Genomic DNA, 19512 nt, shown 5'->3' on the forward strand with positions numbered 1-19512 from the left:
AGGTTTATTGTTGCGCACTTCTGAAAATGTGAACAAAAAGAACCTAAAGCAGTAACGACATTACAATCAAATCTCTTTAACTCAAAGACAGTTGGGTCATTAAGTTCCTGATAGATTCAGTGTATTTACTTGTATTCGAAGAAACTTAGCATATTTTAATATAGAACTTTACTGTTGGAACTGAATCTGAGTCTTCTAGTTCACTAAACATGACCCCCCCCCCCCCCCCATCCCACCAGTAATAAATGAGTAAAGTTCTTACTATAAAGGACCCCCCCCCCCCCCCCCCCCCCCCCCATCCAACCAGTAATAAATGATTAAAGTTACTATACAGGATCCCCCCCAGTAATAAAACAGTAAAGTTCTTACTATACAGGACCCCCCACCCCCCTTCCACTAGTAATAAAACATTAAAGTTCTTAGTATACATGACCCCCCCCCCCCCCCCATCCCACCAGTAATAAATGATTAAAGTTACTATACAGGACCCCCCCCCCCCCCCCAATCCCACCAGTGATAAATGATTAAAATTCTTACTATACAGGACCTCCCCCCCCCCCCCCCATCCAACCAGTAATAAATGATTAAAGATCTTATTATCTTATTATACAGGACCCCCCTCCTCCATCCCACCAGTAATAAATGAGTAAAGTTCTTACTATAAAGGACCCCCCACCCCCCCATCCAACCAGTAATAAATGATTAAAGTTACTATACAGGATCCCCCCCCCCCAGTAATAAAACAGTAAAATTCTTACTATACAGCCCCCCCCCCCCCCTCTTTCCACTAGTAATGAAACATTAAAGTTCTTACTAAACAGGACCCCCCCCCCCCCATCCCACCAGTAATAAATGATTAAAGTCTTACTATACAGGACCCCCCCCCCCCGACCCACCAGTAATAAATGATTAAAGTTCTTACTATACAGGACCCCCCCCCCCCCCCCATCCCACCAGTAAAAAAATGATTAAAGTTACTATACAGGATCCCCTCCATCCCACCAGTAATAAATGATTAAAGTTCTTACTATACAGGACCCCCCCCCCCCCCCCCCGACCCACCAGTAATAAATGATTAAAGTTCTTACTAAACAGTACCCCCCCCCCCCCATCCCACCAGTAATAAAACAGTAAAGTTCTTAATATACAGGACCCCCCCCCCTCCCACCAGTAATAAATGATTAAAGTACTTACTATACAGGACCCCCCCCCCCCCCTCCCCATCCCACCAGTAAAAAAATGAATAAAGTTACTATACAGGATCCCCCCCATCCCACCAGTAATAAATGATTAAAGTTCTTACTATACAGGACCACCACCACCCCCCCCCCCCCCCCCCCATCCCACCAGTAAAAAAATTATTAAAGTTACTATACAGGATCCCCCCATCCCACCAGTAATACATGATTAAAGTTCTTACTATACAGGACCCCCCCCCCCCCCCCCATCCCACCAGTAAAAAAATGATTAAAGTTACTATACAGGATCCCCCCATCCCACCAGTAATACATGATTAAAGTTCTTACTATACAGGACCCCCCCCCCCCCCCCCCCCCCCCCCCAGTAATAAAACATTAAACGTCTTACTATACAGGAACCCCCCCCCCCCTTTCCACTAGTAATGAAACATTAAAGTTGTTAGTATACCTGCCCCCCCCCCCCCCCCCCCCCCCCCCCCCCCCCCCCCCCCTACAGTAATAACAGTAATAAAACGTTAAACTTCTTACTGTACAGGACCCCCTCCCGCCATCAGTAATAAAACATTCATAAAAAGTTCTTAGTACACAAGCGAACATGAAAACACGAGAAACGAGCAGCTCCTCCTTCTTTCGTTATTCAGCCTCCGTCAAAAAATAACGATTACGGCCAATGGTAGGATCGTTGCATATGCTCTTCAAAAGAAGTAAAAAAAAAAGTGCAGGGATTTGGGTACAGTGAGGTTTTTTTTTAAATTTTTTTTAGTAGAAACTATAGGATAAAAACATTATGAGGGTGTGTTTATGGTGTGTGTTTGAGATCATCAAGGGCTGCATTGTGTATATGTGCCTTGACGATCTCTATTGTAGTGCATTGTACTGCTGCCATCGGGAGGAGGTTCCTTTGTGTTATTGTGTGTGGGGAAAAAGGAGTATTTGTATGTGTCATTGGTGGCAGATAGGTGTCTGAAGGTGTAGGGGAGTGTTTGCCTTGTCCTAGGGTCAGCTGGGTGCATGATGCCGTGTGGGTCTATTGCGACATGATGGTGAATGATTTTGTATAATAGTATGAGTCTGGTCTTGAGTCTACGTGTTTGAAGTGTGGGCCAGTTGAGTTTGTCCATCATGTCTTGTACTGAACTTATGTTGTGGTATCTGTTTTGTACGTATCGTGCTGCTCTGCGTTGAATTTTTTCTATTTGGTTGATTTGGTTTGTGTTGTGCGGGTCCCATATGGAAGAGCAGTATTCCAGTTTGGGTCTCACTAGGGCTTTGTATGCATGTTCTTTTATATGTTGTGAGTTTATTTTCAGGTTGCGTTTTAGGAAGCCTAGTGATCTGTTGGCGTTTGCAGTGATGTTGTTGATGCCAAATTTAGTACTAACTATATATCTCGATTAAACTTTTCGTTATAGATTTACACTAATATGATAAAATGTTTGACCCTGAAAATGAAAATATGTTGCTGAAAGATATATAACCTAATGTAATGGTTAACTGTTATTTATACATAGAATTTGTTAATCTCAGTCTGAAAACTTGTCATGTACAAACAAAAACAGGTTGACAGGTGATATTGTCATGTTAATAAAATTTGTTGAAAGTGAATGCATGTCTTGAGCGGTTTTTTTTTCACGCCCCGCAATTCATTATCTGATGTTTTAAAATTATGATTGCTGTATAATAAAGATGGACATCTAATCAATTAATCAGCTAAATTTGACTTTGATTGGACGAGTGATTATTATGCTGATGTACCGGCAAAGTTACGATGCATTACACATGTGAGCGTCCTGTGAGGAATGAGTGTCCTGTGAGGAATGAGTGTCCCGTGAGGAATGAGTGTCCTGTGAGAGTTTTTGCACAGAAATTTAAAGAAAACCATACTTTCATCAGTTTAAACATTCACGAGGTTCACACAAGCCTTGGAAAAACCTTGAATTTCATCTTGGGTGTTGAAAAATCTTGAATTCACTCTGGGCCTTGAAAAGCCATGAAATTTTTTTTACGGCCTTGAAAAATCCTTGAATATTAAGGTTTCATTAGGATAAGTGAAACCCTGGCCACTCCTTCAATGCTATTCTTTCTAGCCTGATAAATAAACACAAAAGCTTTGTACGGCCTGGGATATGGTCAACCTCTCAAAACTGAAAAGAGTCTGGTTATTTAGATTCAACTTTGTCTGTGCCGCGTCCCCTGTAGACGTTATTGTTTTAATAAATGTTTGATAATACTGGGAGAGGGAGATCCAACGTTCGTGTAGATGGTGCAGTAGAGTTCTGTGTGGTTCTGATGACGACACAACACGTGTCGAAACTAGTCGACATTCTTTATTAAAGCCGATTAACCCAGCAAGACGCTGTCATGGTGGTCATCTTTACCTATCAAATGTTTGATAAGAATAATTACAATGTCGAGTTGTATTTTGATCAAGTGGACAGTTGTAAGTTGCTATTTTGTTCTCTGATTCTTTATAGGTTTTATGTATCTATCCTTTAAAATGAGATCACACCAGTGTGTTAAGGTAGCTAGCAAGGCTTTCTTGTTTTTCTTAATCAACATTGGTGACAAGGGAGGTAATTACATAATATCATGATGAAGATTTTAATGAGATAAATTTCCAACTTTTAAAATTTATGACAAATTAATACCCTGTCTGTGGTGAAGCATCAATTCACTGAAATTTTTGTATGTACTAATTGCAGATCCGATTCCTTCACTGTTTGTATGGAGTGTACCACAGCGATCGTGGACGGACCACTTGCCTTTTCTGTCGCACTAGCCTACATCACCAGAAGTCCCTATCGCTATGTTCTACAGCTGGTTGTCTCCCTTTGTCAACTCTATGGCGACTTTCTCTACATGACCATCGAAGCCAAGGAAGGTTTTATTCATGGTGAATTCAATCACCCTCTACATTTTTGGTTTTATTTTGTCTTTTTGAACCTTTGGTGGATATTCGTACCCTTTGTTTTGATTATCCAAGCCAGTATGAGATTAATGAATGCACAGGCATTGTCGGATACAAAATTTAATTCTACCAATTCAAAATCAAAAAAGAGAAAATGAAAAAAAGTTGTGATGTTTTGGTAGACTAATTATTCATGCTTTAAAATGTAATAAAAGCAATGATTTATTTATTCCAGATATCTTTTTTCTTTAATTTTTAATTATTTTTTTCCTCAATGTATACATTTACAATGTATGTCTGTGCTTAATTTTTAAATCGTATTGCATTTAAGAAAATATTGTTGATACTGTGATGTTAAGAAATGAAATGGTACTCATTACTTATTGCTGTATAGTCTGTGTAACATTTGTCTTTGGTTCCATTGACATTTTACCTGATTGTTGTAGGTATTAACTGGCTTTGGGGAAAATTTATATGGTATAGCCAACATCAAAATTGATACCTCCTTGATACATGTAAATGTTTTACCAAAAATGATTTTTATTTGTCCATATTCACAAATTTGACATTATATTTTTGTTTAACATACAAGTTAATGGTAAGAGAAAGAATGTTCAAGATGGTGTGTGACAGTCATTTTGTATTTTGATTTTTTACCTTTACTTTTTTCTATAAATTTCTTTATTTTACCAAGTGTCCCGGTAGACTGTTGTCATAAAATCAGTATCATGGTGTTAAAGGTAAAGGTCATCATAGAGGTCATCATAGATGTCATCATAAAGGTCATCATAGAGGTCATCATAAAGGTCATCATAAAGGTCATCATAGAGGTCATCATAGAGGTCATCATAGAGGTCATCATAGAGGTCATCATAAAGGTCATCATAGAGGTCATCATAAATATCTTCTTTGAGGATTCTCCATAACAAACTTGAGAAGCAACATTATATTGGCATTTTGCATGTTAATGGGTTAAAAGTAATGTAATTGTGCAGATATATTTGTCCTGGTTCCGTGGCTATCCTAATGTCCAGGCTTTCACACCCATTTTAACGTATGAAAGATTCGTACATGGTAACTTCATTTATGAAAACATATATTAGTATGGATGAATTGAACATTCTCGCACCTATGAGTTGGTTTGAATGGCATATTTTGAAATGTACAACATTTGAAACTTAAATAGCATAATATATGCATGAATTTTATATGAGAGTTTTGAGGATGAGTATTTTAACAGTTAAAATGCCCAATGATATACAATTATAGTCTTTTGATCAGGTGGATGCATGGTTTTATTAACCTAAAAAAATAAAATAACCAATCAGAAAGTGTGAAAAATATGATTTTATAATAATACTAACATGTTTGATATCTACACAAATCCAAATTCGCTCATTTTCCAAAAGAAATACTGGTGATGAGCCAGGGCTTTTTCTGAGAGATTTTGGGGGCTGTTAATTGGGTCCATTCCCAATTGAAATTATTTCAGATTTAAGCCGAATTCCCAAAATTTTCAGCTTACTCCTGTAAAAATCAATTTTCTTCCCAAAATGAGACAAAAAGGCCCCATTCCAAACCAGTGAGAAAGAGCCCTGCTGAACAAAGAATTGATGTTTTAAAATTGATGGTAAATGATATTTTTAGTTACTTTGAATTTTTGGTGTGTATTATACTTTCAAACCTTTCAACCTGAAAGAAGTATTGGCGCCATAATAAAAATGTGACATCGCATGATTGTCTAGGTGATTTCGATTGTCTTATATAAAAAAAAGAACATGACAGTTTTTACTTAGTATAAATAGTATTTATGTGATAAATATAATCTTACACTCGTGGTTATGTCATGAATTAAATTCGTTCAATAATTTGATATGCCACACGCTTAAATGCTTATGTCATATCAACTTATTGGACTCGTTTAATGAATTCCATATGACATATAACCACAAGTGTAATATCCTCCATGTTCATTCAATTATAATACATATGTAATTATGCAAAATAAAAACACTTTCCATGCATTTGTGTATTTCACGAGGCACATATTACATGAAAAACAAAATAGGATGCTTCCTCAATTAAAACAATTGCTTAAATCAATTATCGTTAAACGTACAGTTAGTGAATGACAGACGAAATTTTGACACCCAAATGTGTCATCATGCCTTACAAACAATGATACCATTTTATTTTGATTATTTTCTGTCGACGCGGTCAATGATTTACATAATGCATAAGCAAAATCGATATACAGCCTTTTTTCTGACCTTTTTAGTACTGCTCTCACCAATGGAACGCCGACGATAGTGAACATATCCGATGGTCATTAATATATTAATTGTATTAATTCATCAAAAACGTCACCCACGAGTTCAATTTTAATGGGATAACATGAAAACAGTATACCTATAACAACAGGCAGTCCTTTCAAAGTTAAAGCAATTTAGTATAAACTTTTATCGATACACAATTTAAAGAAGGTACAAATCTAATGATTTGAGTAATATGACATATATTATTCATCGCTGCACAGCGTCTGTAATGATGCATACTATCCAATTTGGAAGAGAGAAATGTAAAAACAAGGATTCATAAAACAACAAAGATTTAAGTTTAAAATTTAAGGAAAAGTCTTATTGAATACCAAGTAAGTCCGTGAGTAACTACTACAAACGTTCACGGATATTTCTCGAGTATCAATGTGGTTCTATAAACATTCCATTTACAAAAATATAACCAACATATCATATTTAATGAGTAACTTTGGAGCAAGGCAGATCAAATACTGCAGACAATGGTCATGAATATACCTGGAGTATTTCTCTACGTTTGTCTCAGTTCAATGTGGTTCTATTGTTTAATAAACATTCCAATTTATAAAAGAAAACAAAAGTTCAAAATGACAATATCAAATAATAACATTAATCGGTTAAAATATTGTATACAAAAATAAAACAAAAAAATACTTTGAAAAAATATAGAAGATTCAAAGGCACTTGGACAAGTTAAAACAAAAGCTTTGTATCAATGGACTTAAATATTAGAATACATTTGATCAAATGGTAAATCTCAGAACGTATTGCTTGATGAACAAGAGGCCAAGAGGGCCTGTGTCGCTCACCTGGTTGTTTCATTGATTATGGCAAAACGCTCTATTGTCGTTCTATTGGCTATAGTTTCTCAGTCTCGGATCTACCAGTCAGTACCATGCATTACAATAAACATTTTTCTTTAACTTACATCTGGCTTTCTGACAACGACTTACGACGACGGACACTGCACCATAACATAAGCCCGAAGGACAAGTGAGCTAAAATTGAAAGGCAAAAAAAAAATGAGTGTCGCTAAACCTGTCAGCTGCATTTCTATTCCGTCCGGGCTAACCTATAACACCATTCAGTATTATGCTCATACAACACTTTGATGATAGTTCCTTCCGTGTCATTGTTGATTAACGTAAGTTTCAAACCTCTTTACAGTGGTGAACATCAGACCTCGTTAGACCTCTCACACCTCACTTATACCAACCTTTACCATTGAGGACAATTGTCTATATAACCAGGGGAATATATATATTGAACACAGTGTAATAACGATAGAAATTTCAGATCTCAAACAATTGGATCAGGAACATATAGTCTAGATGACATTGTGTTTATAAGTATATATATATAACACAGCAACACAAATGACGAAGAAAGACTCTTGCCCTGGAACTCATCATATACGACACCTACTCCCATAGCCAGAACCACATGCAGCTAACACCACTACACCAAGTCGACGTCGAACGAACGCTTCCTTGACGCTGTGATGAATGCGCAGATACTTTGACATGATCATAGTGACAAATTGTCTTTTAGATTATATGAATACCTAGATAGCAAGGAATGTACACACAGATGATAATTTTCACACAATCACGACAGGAAATTCAAAACATTGGTTAGTTATATAAAAAAAAACAGGTTAGAAATAATCTCGTATTCTTAAAGATTAATTAATATTCAACATCCCATTTTAGTTCTGAAATATATTCGAGTTTCTTTAACTTTAATGATCGTCAGATAGTACCACTTCACATGATCATAATGTAAAGTATAGCTTTAACAATGACGTTTGTAACGGCCTAAACCACTACAGCTCTCGCTGGTTTCTTATTCACTAGAATAATTAAATGATCCGGACTAACAGAAAACTGTCGAGAAGTTACTTTAGTCTGTTGCTCATATACATGTTCTTTTGGAGAAGTGCTTTCTCTGTTGCCGCTTGGCAATTCCTCCTTTGTGTCAGATTCTGACTCAACTGTTTCAGAGAAAGAATTAAAACTTTCGGGCTTTGAAAGATTTGACTCAGACTTGTCACTCATTTCACGACCTTCTATGTCTGTAACAGTGATTGCTTGGTCTGCAGACACCTGGACGTTTGTTATCTCAATATCTGCTACAGTCCATTCCTCTTCGTATTTTCTGATAGCATCGTTTAACACTTCACGAAAATGGAGGTTTTCAATGTCGACCCCTATGTCCTCAGGAGCTTGTAAATACTTTCTAAATAACCAGGGAATTAGACCCCCCGCGATGGCTGTCAGCGTTTGATTAGTACCAATAGAATCACTCTCCTCACCGAATGACAGAGCAACAACCATGATGAAGAATAGGAAGAAAAAGATCCTCAAGATGCTGTTGAAAACATCTAAGAGATTCTGCCCGAGTGGTCCGGGAATTCCCAAACAGTCAAAGACACACGCTTCTGAGAAAAATTCTCTTGGTATGAAGGGCGTGTCTTTTCTGTCAAGAAAAAACAACAACCGTTTTGTTTTCCACGACAGAGTTCCATCCTCATGTACTAAGCAGAAGTTATCCGTCGGCATGACGCTCGCTTGCTCCGAATCAGGGTTCCCTATAGGTGTCTCGTCAACCAACTGAAAAGCTGTATTCTTCTGAAGATTTTCATTGAGCAGAGATACTCTAAAAATGTCTCCTTTTGTTTTCTTCATTGCTTCTGTAATGATGGTATTATTGAACTTAATATAGCGAGTTGTCACACCTTGAAATAAATCGCGGATATAAAAGGCCAGCATGAGCGATAAAATAACATATTTTGTTGTAAATGATGCATTGAGGAGTAGACCAATCAGGACGTAGATAGATATATCTATATAGAACGACATACAATCCAGCACTACGAAGATAAGCAAAGGCAATGAGCAGATTAGAATAAGTATGATCAGCATATCGGCAGGTGAGCACAGTATACTTCTCTCTTCGTCATTTACATCGTCTGCTTCATCTACTCCGTCAGTTTGATATAGAATGATAGGATTCAACCCTAACCCATCTGAGAGGTACTTTGCGACTGCTCGTACGCATCTACTACTCGAAAGACATCCACACTTGTTGGACAACACAAACGTGAAGAGATAGATCGGAACAGAACAAGTCAGATTAACCGTAGGCAAAAGATAAAAGACGAAGCTAAAAATAACAAAAGGAAGAAACAGTACAAAATAAACCAGAGCAAGCACTCGGCCTAGCATGGTCTTCGCGGTGACGACCGAATTACACGCTTTATATATCGTCTGGAATGCTAACTTAATCCGCCTTTTACGCGAATCCCGGAGGCACTGTTTCAGGATTTCAATAACAACATCTACTCGATGTGTCCCTCGAATCTTAAAGAACTGAACAAGCAGAAACAGACCGATGAGAACTAGGTATGTAAGATACAATTCCAGGCGTGGAATAACGCTGACTCCGAAGCTGTTGTACTGTAGGAGATCAGCATTCAGTTGAAGTCTCTCTAAGCTGTTGACAATAAACCATTGGGGTTCGACGTACGCAAAGAAAACTGCTAATCTGATGATAACAGGAATGTTGACTAGGATGATAATCAGTAGTAAGTACGCTGTATTCAATATCTTTCCATAAAGGATACGAAAATACTCTTGGCATGACCTTCCTTCGCTAAATTCACGTCGCCTAAGTTCGTACCGTGCAAGCATGTCGTAAAGCATTGTAAAAGGCCCAAACGGATCATCATCCTTGCCGATTAAATTATCTTTATCCACATAAAAGTGGATCTTCTCAAGCGTACAGTCGTACTTGATGTTTTCATTTAATGTAGCCAAAGTGTTACTGAAACTTGGCATGTTTGCGAAATACGTTTGTGGAATCTCTATCTGCGTTTTTTCTTCATGATGATCAACTGGCCGTTTAGTAACGTGAACATGAAGCTGTGAGTCCAACTTATGCTGAAAAACGAAGTCGTTAATGTCGTCCCGGAAAAGATCGAACGGTATCAGCAATGGGGCAAACATAAGAGCTACCAGTGGTAACACGATAATACATAGAAAGAAAACATCCATCCAGTCATTACGTTTTAGTTCATAGCACGTGGGAACATCATCCTTTGAGCAACACACAAAGTACACTTCGGTACCAGTTTCACCTTTTCTAAACCTGGCGTTGCATATTTCACTGCCTGACCAGGTGTTGTTGGTGTTGGAATCAGCGAGGTTGTTGAGGATGAAATCTCGAACATCTACCGCAACTTCCGGTGTCGATTTGGTATTTAAACATCCCTCTGGATTATCGGATAGCTGTATTTCAAATCTGGCAACACCGTATCTCAGACTCGTCAGTGATAACAACTCAAAGCTCTGTCTGAGCCAAAGTAAACCCTTGCCATGATTTCCCGACACGTGGACCCAAGTCATAGGCTGAGGGTAGTCTACAGAAGTAGGAATATCCCGACTTGCATTGCTGAATGAAAGTATCATGAATAACATATTGTCTCCAACTTCCAGAGCTTTTTGTAAATCCTCGCTGTTCTTATCAGTAACAATGCTGCAGGTTTGTCCATCAGTGTCAGAAAACAGCATTAGTAACAGAATGGATACCAACAAGACCCCGTTCATAGCGGAAGACTTTACCATGGCTGCGTTGTATGCTCTAACTGTAATCCCTCTTATACCATTTGGAATATGTTGTTATATCTGAAATGAAGAGATATTATAGATTTATTTAATATAAATTGGAATCTTAATCCAACATCAATAAATCTTGTTTAATTGGTCAATTGCATATGCCCCTGTACACTTCGGAAGTCAAAAATGTCAATATTACAATCTACGATGTACTTAAATTAAATGACTCTTTTAAATATCAGTTGTGATATTCAAGTTACTGGATATTGCTATGTGGTTTCATCACCAGAGCTTATAACGCGATATGGATCACAAAGTTTCTTTCAGGGAGAGAGAGTAGTGTAACGTTACGTAAAGAGAAATCAGGAAATAATATTAAGTGGAGCTATCTTTAGAACTTGTGTCATTAATTCATATCCTGTGTTATACGACATAAAATGTGAAGTAACTTGAATATAACAAATGACATTTAAAAGGGCTAAAATTAACATAGTAAAGGCGACGGTCGAAGTGATTGAACAGAAATATAATGACGTTAAATGACGTTTGATTCTGTTGGGTTCAAACAAAGGAAGAGACGCCACAGAAGTGTTATGTAAGATGACAATGCTTTACCACTTTGAAATCATTAACTCTTCCATATATTTATACATCGAATACATGCACTATGTATGGTTGGTCTAAAGATAACAGTGTGCTATCAGACACGACGTCACAACTCATAATGATATAAATCCACAAGACGTAAAATAACATATGAAACGCTTATGTATTACAGCAAAACTTACCGTGCGAAACCTTCTTTGTTTTCATACGGAAATGATGCCTTTCAAGGGATCGAAAATGAGTCTTAAAAATACCATATGATAAATAGATACAGACTGTTCGAATAAACAAGGCATTTTCATAACTGAAATGTTCTGTTCCATTTTTGCGATCTTCATTAACAACACATTGTTAACAATTCTCTCAAATGTGACGGATATAACCCAGTTCCGAATTTTCCTTTCGTGTCACAAACGTATTAATTTCGCATGTAAATGGAGTCGGGTTTATCCATTGGGATAAAGCAAAATGCAGCTTTCGTAAGAATCAGTGTTAGAATTCAAGTTATTGTTTAGTAGTACCATAATATTACGGCTTATATACAAATAACGAATGCAGCTAGGCCGCGCCGTATTATCTAGGTCATGTTCACTCTCTTGAAGCAAAGTAACAACTTACAAGTATGGTTATTTTCGTACCAATTAATAAAAAAAATATTGCAGGGTCAGAGTTATTTAAGTTTACTGTGAATGAACACAATCATGTTTATAATAGCATAATGCATGTATTTTGTCTAAAATAAAACAATAATTCAGGTGAAGTAGATTTTACATATCGTTACCATACACTGTATATAACAAAAGCAGCTTACAGGTACATTGCAGTAGTCTCTACATCGTTTCTAGCTACCGGCTGTGTGTGACTGTAACACTTTACGGTGTACTGTAATGATCAACTCGTTACCCGTGGCAACAAAATGCATAATTAATACCTCACCTTAATGTTTGTGTGTATTACCAATTAATTCAATGTTGTCATACAAGATATCAACATTGGTTATATGTATGTTTTGTGCATCCGTTAATTCCCACTGATATAGATATATTCTGCTATATTTATCCATACAGCATTATAGTTTAACTTCTGCAAACCAACAACAAATCCATTATTATATTATGCATTTAGCCAATTATGTTACAAACATTTAAAAACTAGTAAAAATATGATAATTTCAGTTAACGAAGAAAATAAATTTGAAACAGCCAAATCATTTTCCTCAATAAAAGATAGGTCATTGGTCAATTATTAAATTGCCTTCAAAATGAAAAAAATAATAATATCATATATAACTCTCATCTAATGACTCTGAATTTTGGTAAGAAATGGACGTTCGCAATTGAATGTTGTTTGACTACTTAAGAAATACTTTCCTATTTGTAACTTGTCACAGCCAAATTCAGCCTTCACAATCACATTTATTTAAAAAGACATATGAAGAAAACGGCTAAAATATATATATATGTTTTTGCATAATTAATTATCGATTGTTAGAGAAAGCACACATTCAAATATGCGCGAGGTGTTGCGGAAGTGTTAGATCTTGTTTTGACAGAATTTAACACAAACTCAATTCTTAAGATTTCACAGTAATAATCTTTGACCTGGTGTTCCGTGAGAGTAACCGTCTTCTACTCCATCAACGACAAATCTACGATACCCGCCATGTCAATCTAGGACAAAAACTAGGAAGGTGACAACCGAGCCTCTAGGCATATTAACAAGCTTACTATATGACTTGCATCGAATATAGAAAATGAATATTCCCAATGATATCATGCATGCACGATGTCGACCACAAAACGTCTCTATAGTCTCCCTCTAACTGCATCCTCGATATACTGTGTTGTTCTTTTGTCCTAAATCAACATCTGCCATGGAAACTGTGATATTGGGAACGAGTTCTTGAATATCGAATCAACAGGGATATGTAAACATCATACATTGGGAAAGAAGGTATATTACCATCTAGAAATGGAAAATTAACAATTTGGTCATTTAACTCATTACGCGTATCATGTCTCTGTTACTTACGTTGTAGTTAAGATCTTAATTGGGATTGGTTCGATATCTCTAACGTCTTTTCAAAAGCTAAAATCATTTACGGACTCCCCTGTGAGCGCGATGAATGCGAGTGCTCTATGTGTTTGTGTGTTTTTTATAGGCTGTGGTATTTTCGTGTTTGATATCCTTGTGGTAGCGCAGCACTGACCATGGGCGAACCACTCATTCCACTCCCATATACTCAATTCAGCAGGAGTAGCAACTACCATTGTTATAGACTCCGGCATGTCTCGGCCAGATGACAGGACCCAAAACCTTCCTAACGGGCGAACGCACAACTAAATGTCATAAGTGAGGCAGTGTCAAGAGAGACAATAGGAAGAAAATGATGTGTTAAGAAAAAAAAGAAAATATGATATCTTAAATTAAGTCGTTTTTACGATCGAGGTAAGCGGCTAATATTGAAGTCTGAATTGTCAATAACATTTTTGTTAGTTTAAGAGTTTCACAGTCATAGGAATATCCATAGGTGAAATCGAAGGAATTTTCAAGGCCTCTGGTACCTGTTCCGATCATCCCTACAACATGATCATGCATGGTATGAAAACGATAACGAAATTAATTGTCCAAGAAAGGGATGCTATTTGTTCCCCTGGATGTGCCAATAGTCAGTTGAAAGATCTTAGCACCAAACTCAACAAAGATGTCGATCGGGAAAAAAGCAATAAACAACCGATGAAAATGTCAATTTAACCTTTATAAAGATTTGCAGATTACAAGGACTGTCATTGGTTACATCAATATTGACCTGGTGATTCATCCGCGCTCACAAAGAACGTACATTAGCATATATTACCATAGGATCAAGGCTTACACACAAGATGTTGCGCATAATATGAACAACTTTTATTTCCATTTTACTTTCATACCATATGTACTGTTTCATAGGTTTATACTTACACAGACCTTAGGAGAGGCTGATAAACAAAATGTTATATCACACGTAGTCACGTACTGCAATACTTGTATATCAAATGACTAGAACTGAAATGAGAGTAATAATTCTCAATAAATTCAAACATACTGGATTAAAGACAATGTAACTGTGGACTGTCACCTAATTATAAATCTGGGACTTTATACAACATTAGAAAGCTGGGACCTTTTATAACAATGAAACATCTGTGGACATTGTATGGGGATTTGTCTATAGCTGAAATGCTTGACATTTATGCAGACATATATAAAGTACTATGTAGAATACAGGCGTCAAGGTCTAGTTTGTTAGACTTATACTACCTATATGCATTCTGTATGGTAAAACTTACATAAGATTATGCTTAACATAACAGTTTAGCACGAGAAAACCAAGACAATGGGATGTATATAAACATATATAGTGTAAACAAATATAGGCACAGTAGGTCTACCGCATGTGACAGAGGTGCTTCAACGTTTAAACCAAATCACAAGAATTCAAATTTAATTTAAAGTAATTAGAAAATGAGGAAGCATGTTATAATTTACATGATACACCTACACAATGGTTGCAGTCGGGAGCACCCATTTGAATTTCGCATAACATGATAAAGGCATGTTTGTATTGTAAACTAAAATGCGTGTCCGCCTGAAAGGAATTTTCAGGGGGAGGGAGGTAACTCCTGAGTGGAAAGTAATGAATAAATAAGTTTGTGCTTCAGTTACAGGTCATACACAGGATGTAGTGATGAATCCCCATTGGGTGCTACAGCGGAAGTAAGATTGAGGATGTTTTAAATGGTTTGACTTTCAACTTGAAATACACAAAACAGTAGAGTGCGTCGAGACGCATTCGACAGAGGCAAGAAAGTAAGTCACAGATTGAATTCATATTGTCTAAAAATGTTTGCTTTCATGAATCGCTTTTTAATTATCAAAACTATAGATAACTGGCTTTATTGCTGTATGTTAAAATATATTTAATTTTCGCCATATAACTTGTGCATGAAGCTTTTGACAATATCATTTAGTTTTCCAAAGTGTATGTAACACGGCAATTGGATATGTTTTACACACACATGAATGATATAGTGTTATATAGATATTATATATAAATATATTATTTACCTTCAAGAGCTTAATTAATGTATAAAACTGCATTTACGACACAGATAAGTGAGCCTACGATCACACAATACGTAGATTCTTGAGCAACGTTAAAATATTCAAGGTTTTTTTTCTTGGAAATGGAATTTTTCTAACGAAAAAGTTCTTATGTTTACCTTGTTTTTATGCCCGTATTTTTCATTTTGTGCATTTCTATCTCAAAAAATATACACATATCTATAATTCACATGAAATACGCACTCAAGATCGATCGTAGAATTTTCTTCACATTAGCATGTCAAGATAATTTACACAGGATTAATATATGTACGGGGTTAGTTATATTATATATCAAAAATGAACTTCTGTAGGCTACTTGTCTATAAAGTGACTATAACTGATATAGATTTATAATTCACACACAGGAAACAGCTATTTCCTCCTATAAGTAGTGAAATCGGTTTACAATATAACAGTACACAAACATATACGATAAATAATATATATACATATTTTGCGGGATTAAGCCACGGTTGATCTCGGTTGATGCTTGTTTACAATTCCACACGGATAAAGCCGAATAGGGTGATGTGAAAGTATTGTATTACTCAAACTTTCTAAAGTTAATAAAGTGTATTTTGTGATATGGGTATATTAAGATTTGACAAAAGAAAATGTATCTTAAGTTTAATACCAACGATTGATAATTGTTTATTATGGTGAGCTTAATGTCATGTAGCAACTGTCCAGTCTTCCAGTTAACTGAAATATCAACATTTATTTCATATGAATCTTGACATTTTATAATGGAATGGACATTCAAGAATATTCTGTCAACATCCTCCTTTTGATATCTTAAACATATATTTTCATTCGGATCTATATAGTGTCACAATATCCTGATTTATTACATTTTTACCAGTGAAATATCGAAAATTATTCATTCATTAACTGTGATATTTTCCACTAGTCGAAAAATATCACTTTTCTGATTTTGTTATCTGAGCAGTCAGAACACTGCTTACAAACGACAATGGGGGAAATTAACATTTACATATAGCTCTCCGTCATGTTATCCGTCGCGATTTAGCGTACATTTTTGAGCCGTTGACAGGGGACTGCAATGAATTTTGGGAGAGATTGGGCTGCGTCGGTATATCTTGCTATAAAATGTTATAATGTAATATCTAACAGTGTCTTCAGTAATACCAAATATCTTTAACGAGTGTGGCTAATATTTTTTTTATATTTTTCACGAGTGTATATCATCTATGTATCATTATTCACAAAACCTTTGAACAAAAGACATGATATAAACTGTTTGATTGTCAAACCTAACGGTCATGAACACCATTGCCTGGACGACATTGCGTATCAGGTTTTGTTCGATGGTGTTTCAGTCAACTATCAAAGCTGTCATCAGCTCATGGAACGTACTTGGTATTTAAATCCGGCGAGCGAGCTTTCCAATCCAAAGTCTCTTGCTTTAGGCCTTCTCAGACAACCTAAGCAGCATGTACACTAGGATTTACACTCATAAGGATGGGTTTTTTTTTCAATATATAATGAAGGAATTGCAAAGCATGAGTACAATGTAGGGTCTAGTTATTTCATACTACCTTTATGCAATCTTTATGGTAAAACTGACATAGATTTATGTTTAACGTAAAAATACAGCACGAGAAAACTATGACCATAGGATGTATACAAACATGTATAGAGCGAATTGTAAACAAATATAGGCACAGTATGTCCACCGCTTGTGACAGATGTCCTTCGACGTATAAACCAAATCACCTTTAATTAAAACAATGGTGAACTATGCTTTGTTGCAGTCGAGAAAATACAATTAAATTTTAAACACCCATACAGCACAATATTGAAGACTAACATATTTGTCCAAAATATAACGGAAGGAAAATATAACATTCTAACTAATAAATGAAATCTACTTTTTTTTTTTAAATATAAGGGAGGACTGGCAGAATATGAGTACTGTACATGTATTATATATAGGTATTGACGTGAGGTTTATTGTTTCGCACTTCTGATAACCTAAAGCAGTAAAGCCACTGCATTATTCCGTGATTTGTAATTTAATCAAATCGAATTAATTTCTTTAACTCGACGACAGTTGGGTCATTCAGTTCCAAACATATTTAGTGTATTCACTTGTATTCGAGTATTCGAGGAAACTTAGAATATCTTATCATAGAATTTTACTGTTGGAACTGAATGATTTTTCCTTCGAGTCTTCGAGTTCGAGATATCGAAATTTGACTGTAATTCTCTGTCGTTAACAATGATATACGAAAGTCCAAATACAATTCTCATCTTTTTATTTTGACGAGTTGCTTCACGGGTACGTTCATGTTGAATCGTTTGAAGCAATGACAATATTTCCTTAATGGATAAAAGGATATTTCAGTAGATTTGTTAAATAGCAAATGTACGATGCATATAGATGAGTTAGTAGTGAAACGAAACTTACATTTGTAAGTGAAGTGATTAACCCCATATCAGTGTTTTTATCGAGAAGGGATCTAACTATAATGTGATTTGTTTCTTTTCCAGGGAGAATGGAGAACTTAACAAGGACCTGTGACGTCATGGTGGTTGTCGTACTTCTGATATTTTGTGTAACAGTAAATTGTCAAACCACTACATTGAATATCACAGAAAGCGGGTCGTCGATACCTCCAACTTTTCCTAATGGCAATAACACCATCGCGGGTTCTAACTCCTCAACCTCTGACGTTGAACCTGTCACGTCTTCGTCACCAGGAAATGACTGTAGTATATTTGTTGATAAGAACAGTGAAGATTTACAGCAAGCGATAGCGGTGGGATACAATATGTTGGTCCTTCTGTTCTCCTTCAGCAATGCCAGTCGAGATATTCCTATTTCTCTGGACACTCCTCAGCCCCTGACATGGACGCATGTATCAGGAAATCATGGCAAGGGTCTTCTGTGGCTCAGACAGGACTTTGAAATGCTATCGCTGGCGACTTTAAGTTACGGCATATCAAGAATGGACATACAAATATCAGACAGGCCAGAGGGATGCTTAGATACAAAGTCTGCATCGGAAATCGCAGCGGATGTGCAAGATCTGATTCTTAACAACCTAGCTACAGATCCCGTAGCAAATATCTCCTGGATCGGAAGTGAAATTTGCAACGCTCGATTCAGAGTCACTGATACTGGTACCGAAGTCTATTTTGTTTGTTGCAAAAAGGATGCAATATTGAACATCACTTGTTACGAGCTGGAAAGAAGCATATGGATGGACATATTTCTACTGACTATTCTCGTTTTACCCTTTCTAGCACTTTTGTTCGCTCCTTTACTGATACCCTTCGAGTTATTCCAAGACTCTAGCAGTGACATATTCTTCCAACACAAAGTGAGTTCTCAGCTTCGAATTCATATTACCAAAGACTCTTATAAAGATCGTGGGGGGAAGACCTCTCTCAAAGTATCAAAAAAACATTTCAACGATATGCCAAGATTCTGCAGTACATTGTCGACACTAAATGACAATATCACGTATGACTGTACACTGGAAAAGATTTACTTTTACGTCGACAAAGACAATCTCATTGGAAAAGATACCGATCCGTTCGGACCATTCGATATGCTGTACAATATGTTAGGACAGTATGAACAGAGAAGGCGTACATTCCGAAAGGGAGTTTCGTATCGAGAATTTTTCAGCATATTGTTCGGAAAGATTTTGAATACCGGTTATTTGCTTTTGATTATCATATTAGTAAATATT

The 19512-nt window shown here is 36.4% G+C and overlaps 1 protein-coding gene and 1 long non-coding RNA gene across 2 annotated transcripts; one reads left to right on the forward strand and one right to left on the reverse strand.

The window, feature by feature from the left end:
• The first annotated feature begins 4711 nt into the window (after positions 1–4711).
• On the forward strand, positions 4712–6735 carry LOC117330956. The gene is made up of 2 exons (XR_004533425.1): positions 4712–4853; positions 4914–6735. It is a non-coding gene; the product is annotated as an uncharacterized LOC117330956 (long non-coding RNA).
• LOC117330955 lies at positions 5437–11867 on the reverse strand. The gene is made up of 2 exons (XM_033889535.1): positions 11827–11867; positions 5437–11107 (listed from the first exon to the last, which is right to left on the reverse strand). Exon 2 carries the CDS (start codon positions 11045–11047, stop codon positions 8240–8242), a length of 2808 nt encoding a protein of 935 aa, XP_033745426.1. The 5' UTR covers positions 11048–11107; positions 11827–11867; the 3' UTR covers positions 5437–8239.
• Positions 11868–19512: the final 7645 nt, after the last annotated feature.

The sequence above is a fragment of the Pecten maximus genome, chromosome 7, assembly GCF_902652985.1.
Source record: "Pecten maximus chromosome 7, xPecMax1.1, whole genome shotgun sequence".
NCBI classification, from domain to species: Eukaryota; Metazoa; Mollusca; class Bivalvia; order Pectinida; family Pectinidae; genus Pecten; species Pecten maximus.

Coding starts and splice junctions, on each gene's coding strand:
- LOC117330955 (XM_033889535.1), bottom strand. CDS start 11,047: ATGGTAAAGTCTTCCGCTATGAACGGGGTCTTGTTGGTATCCATTCTG.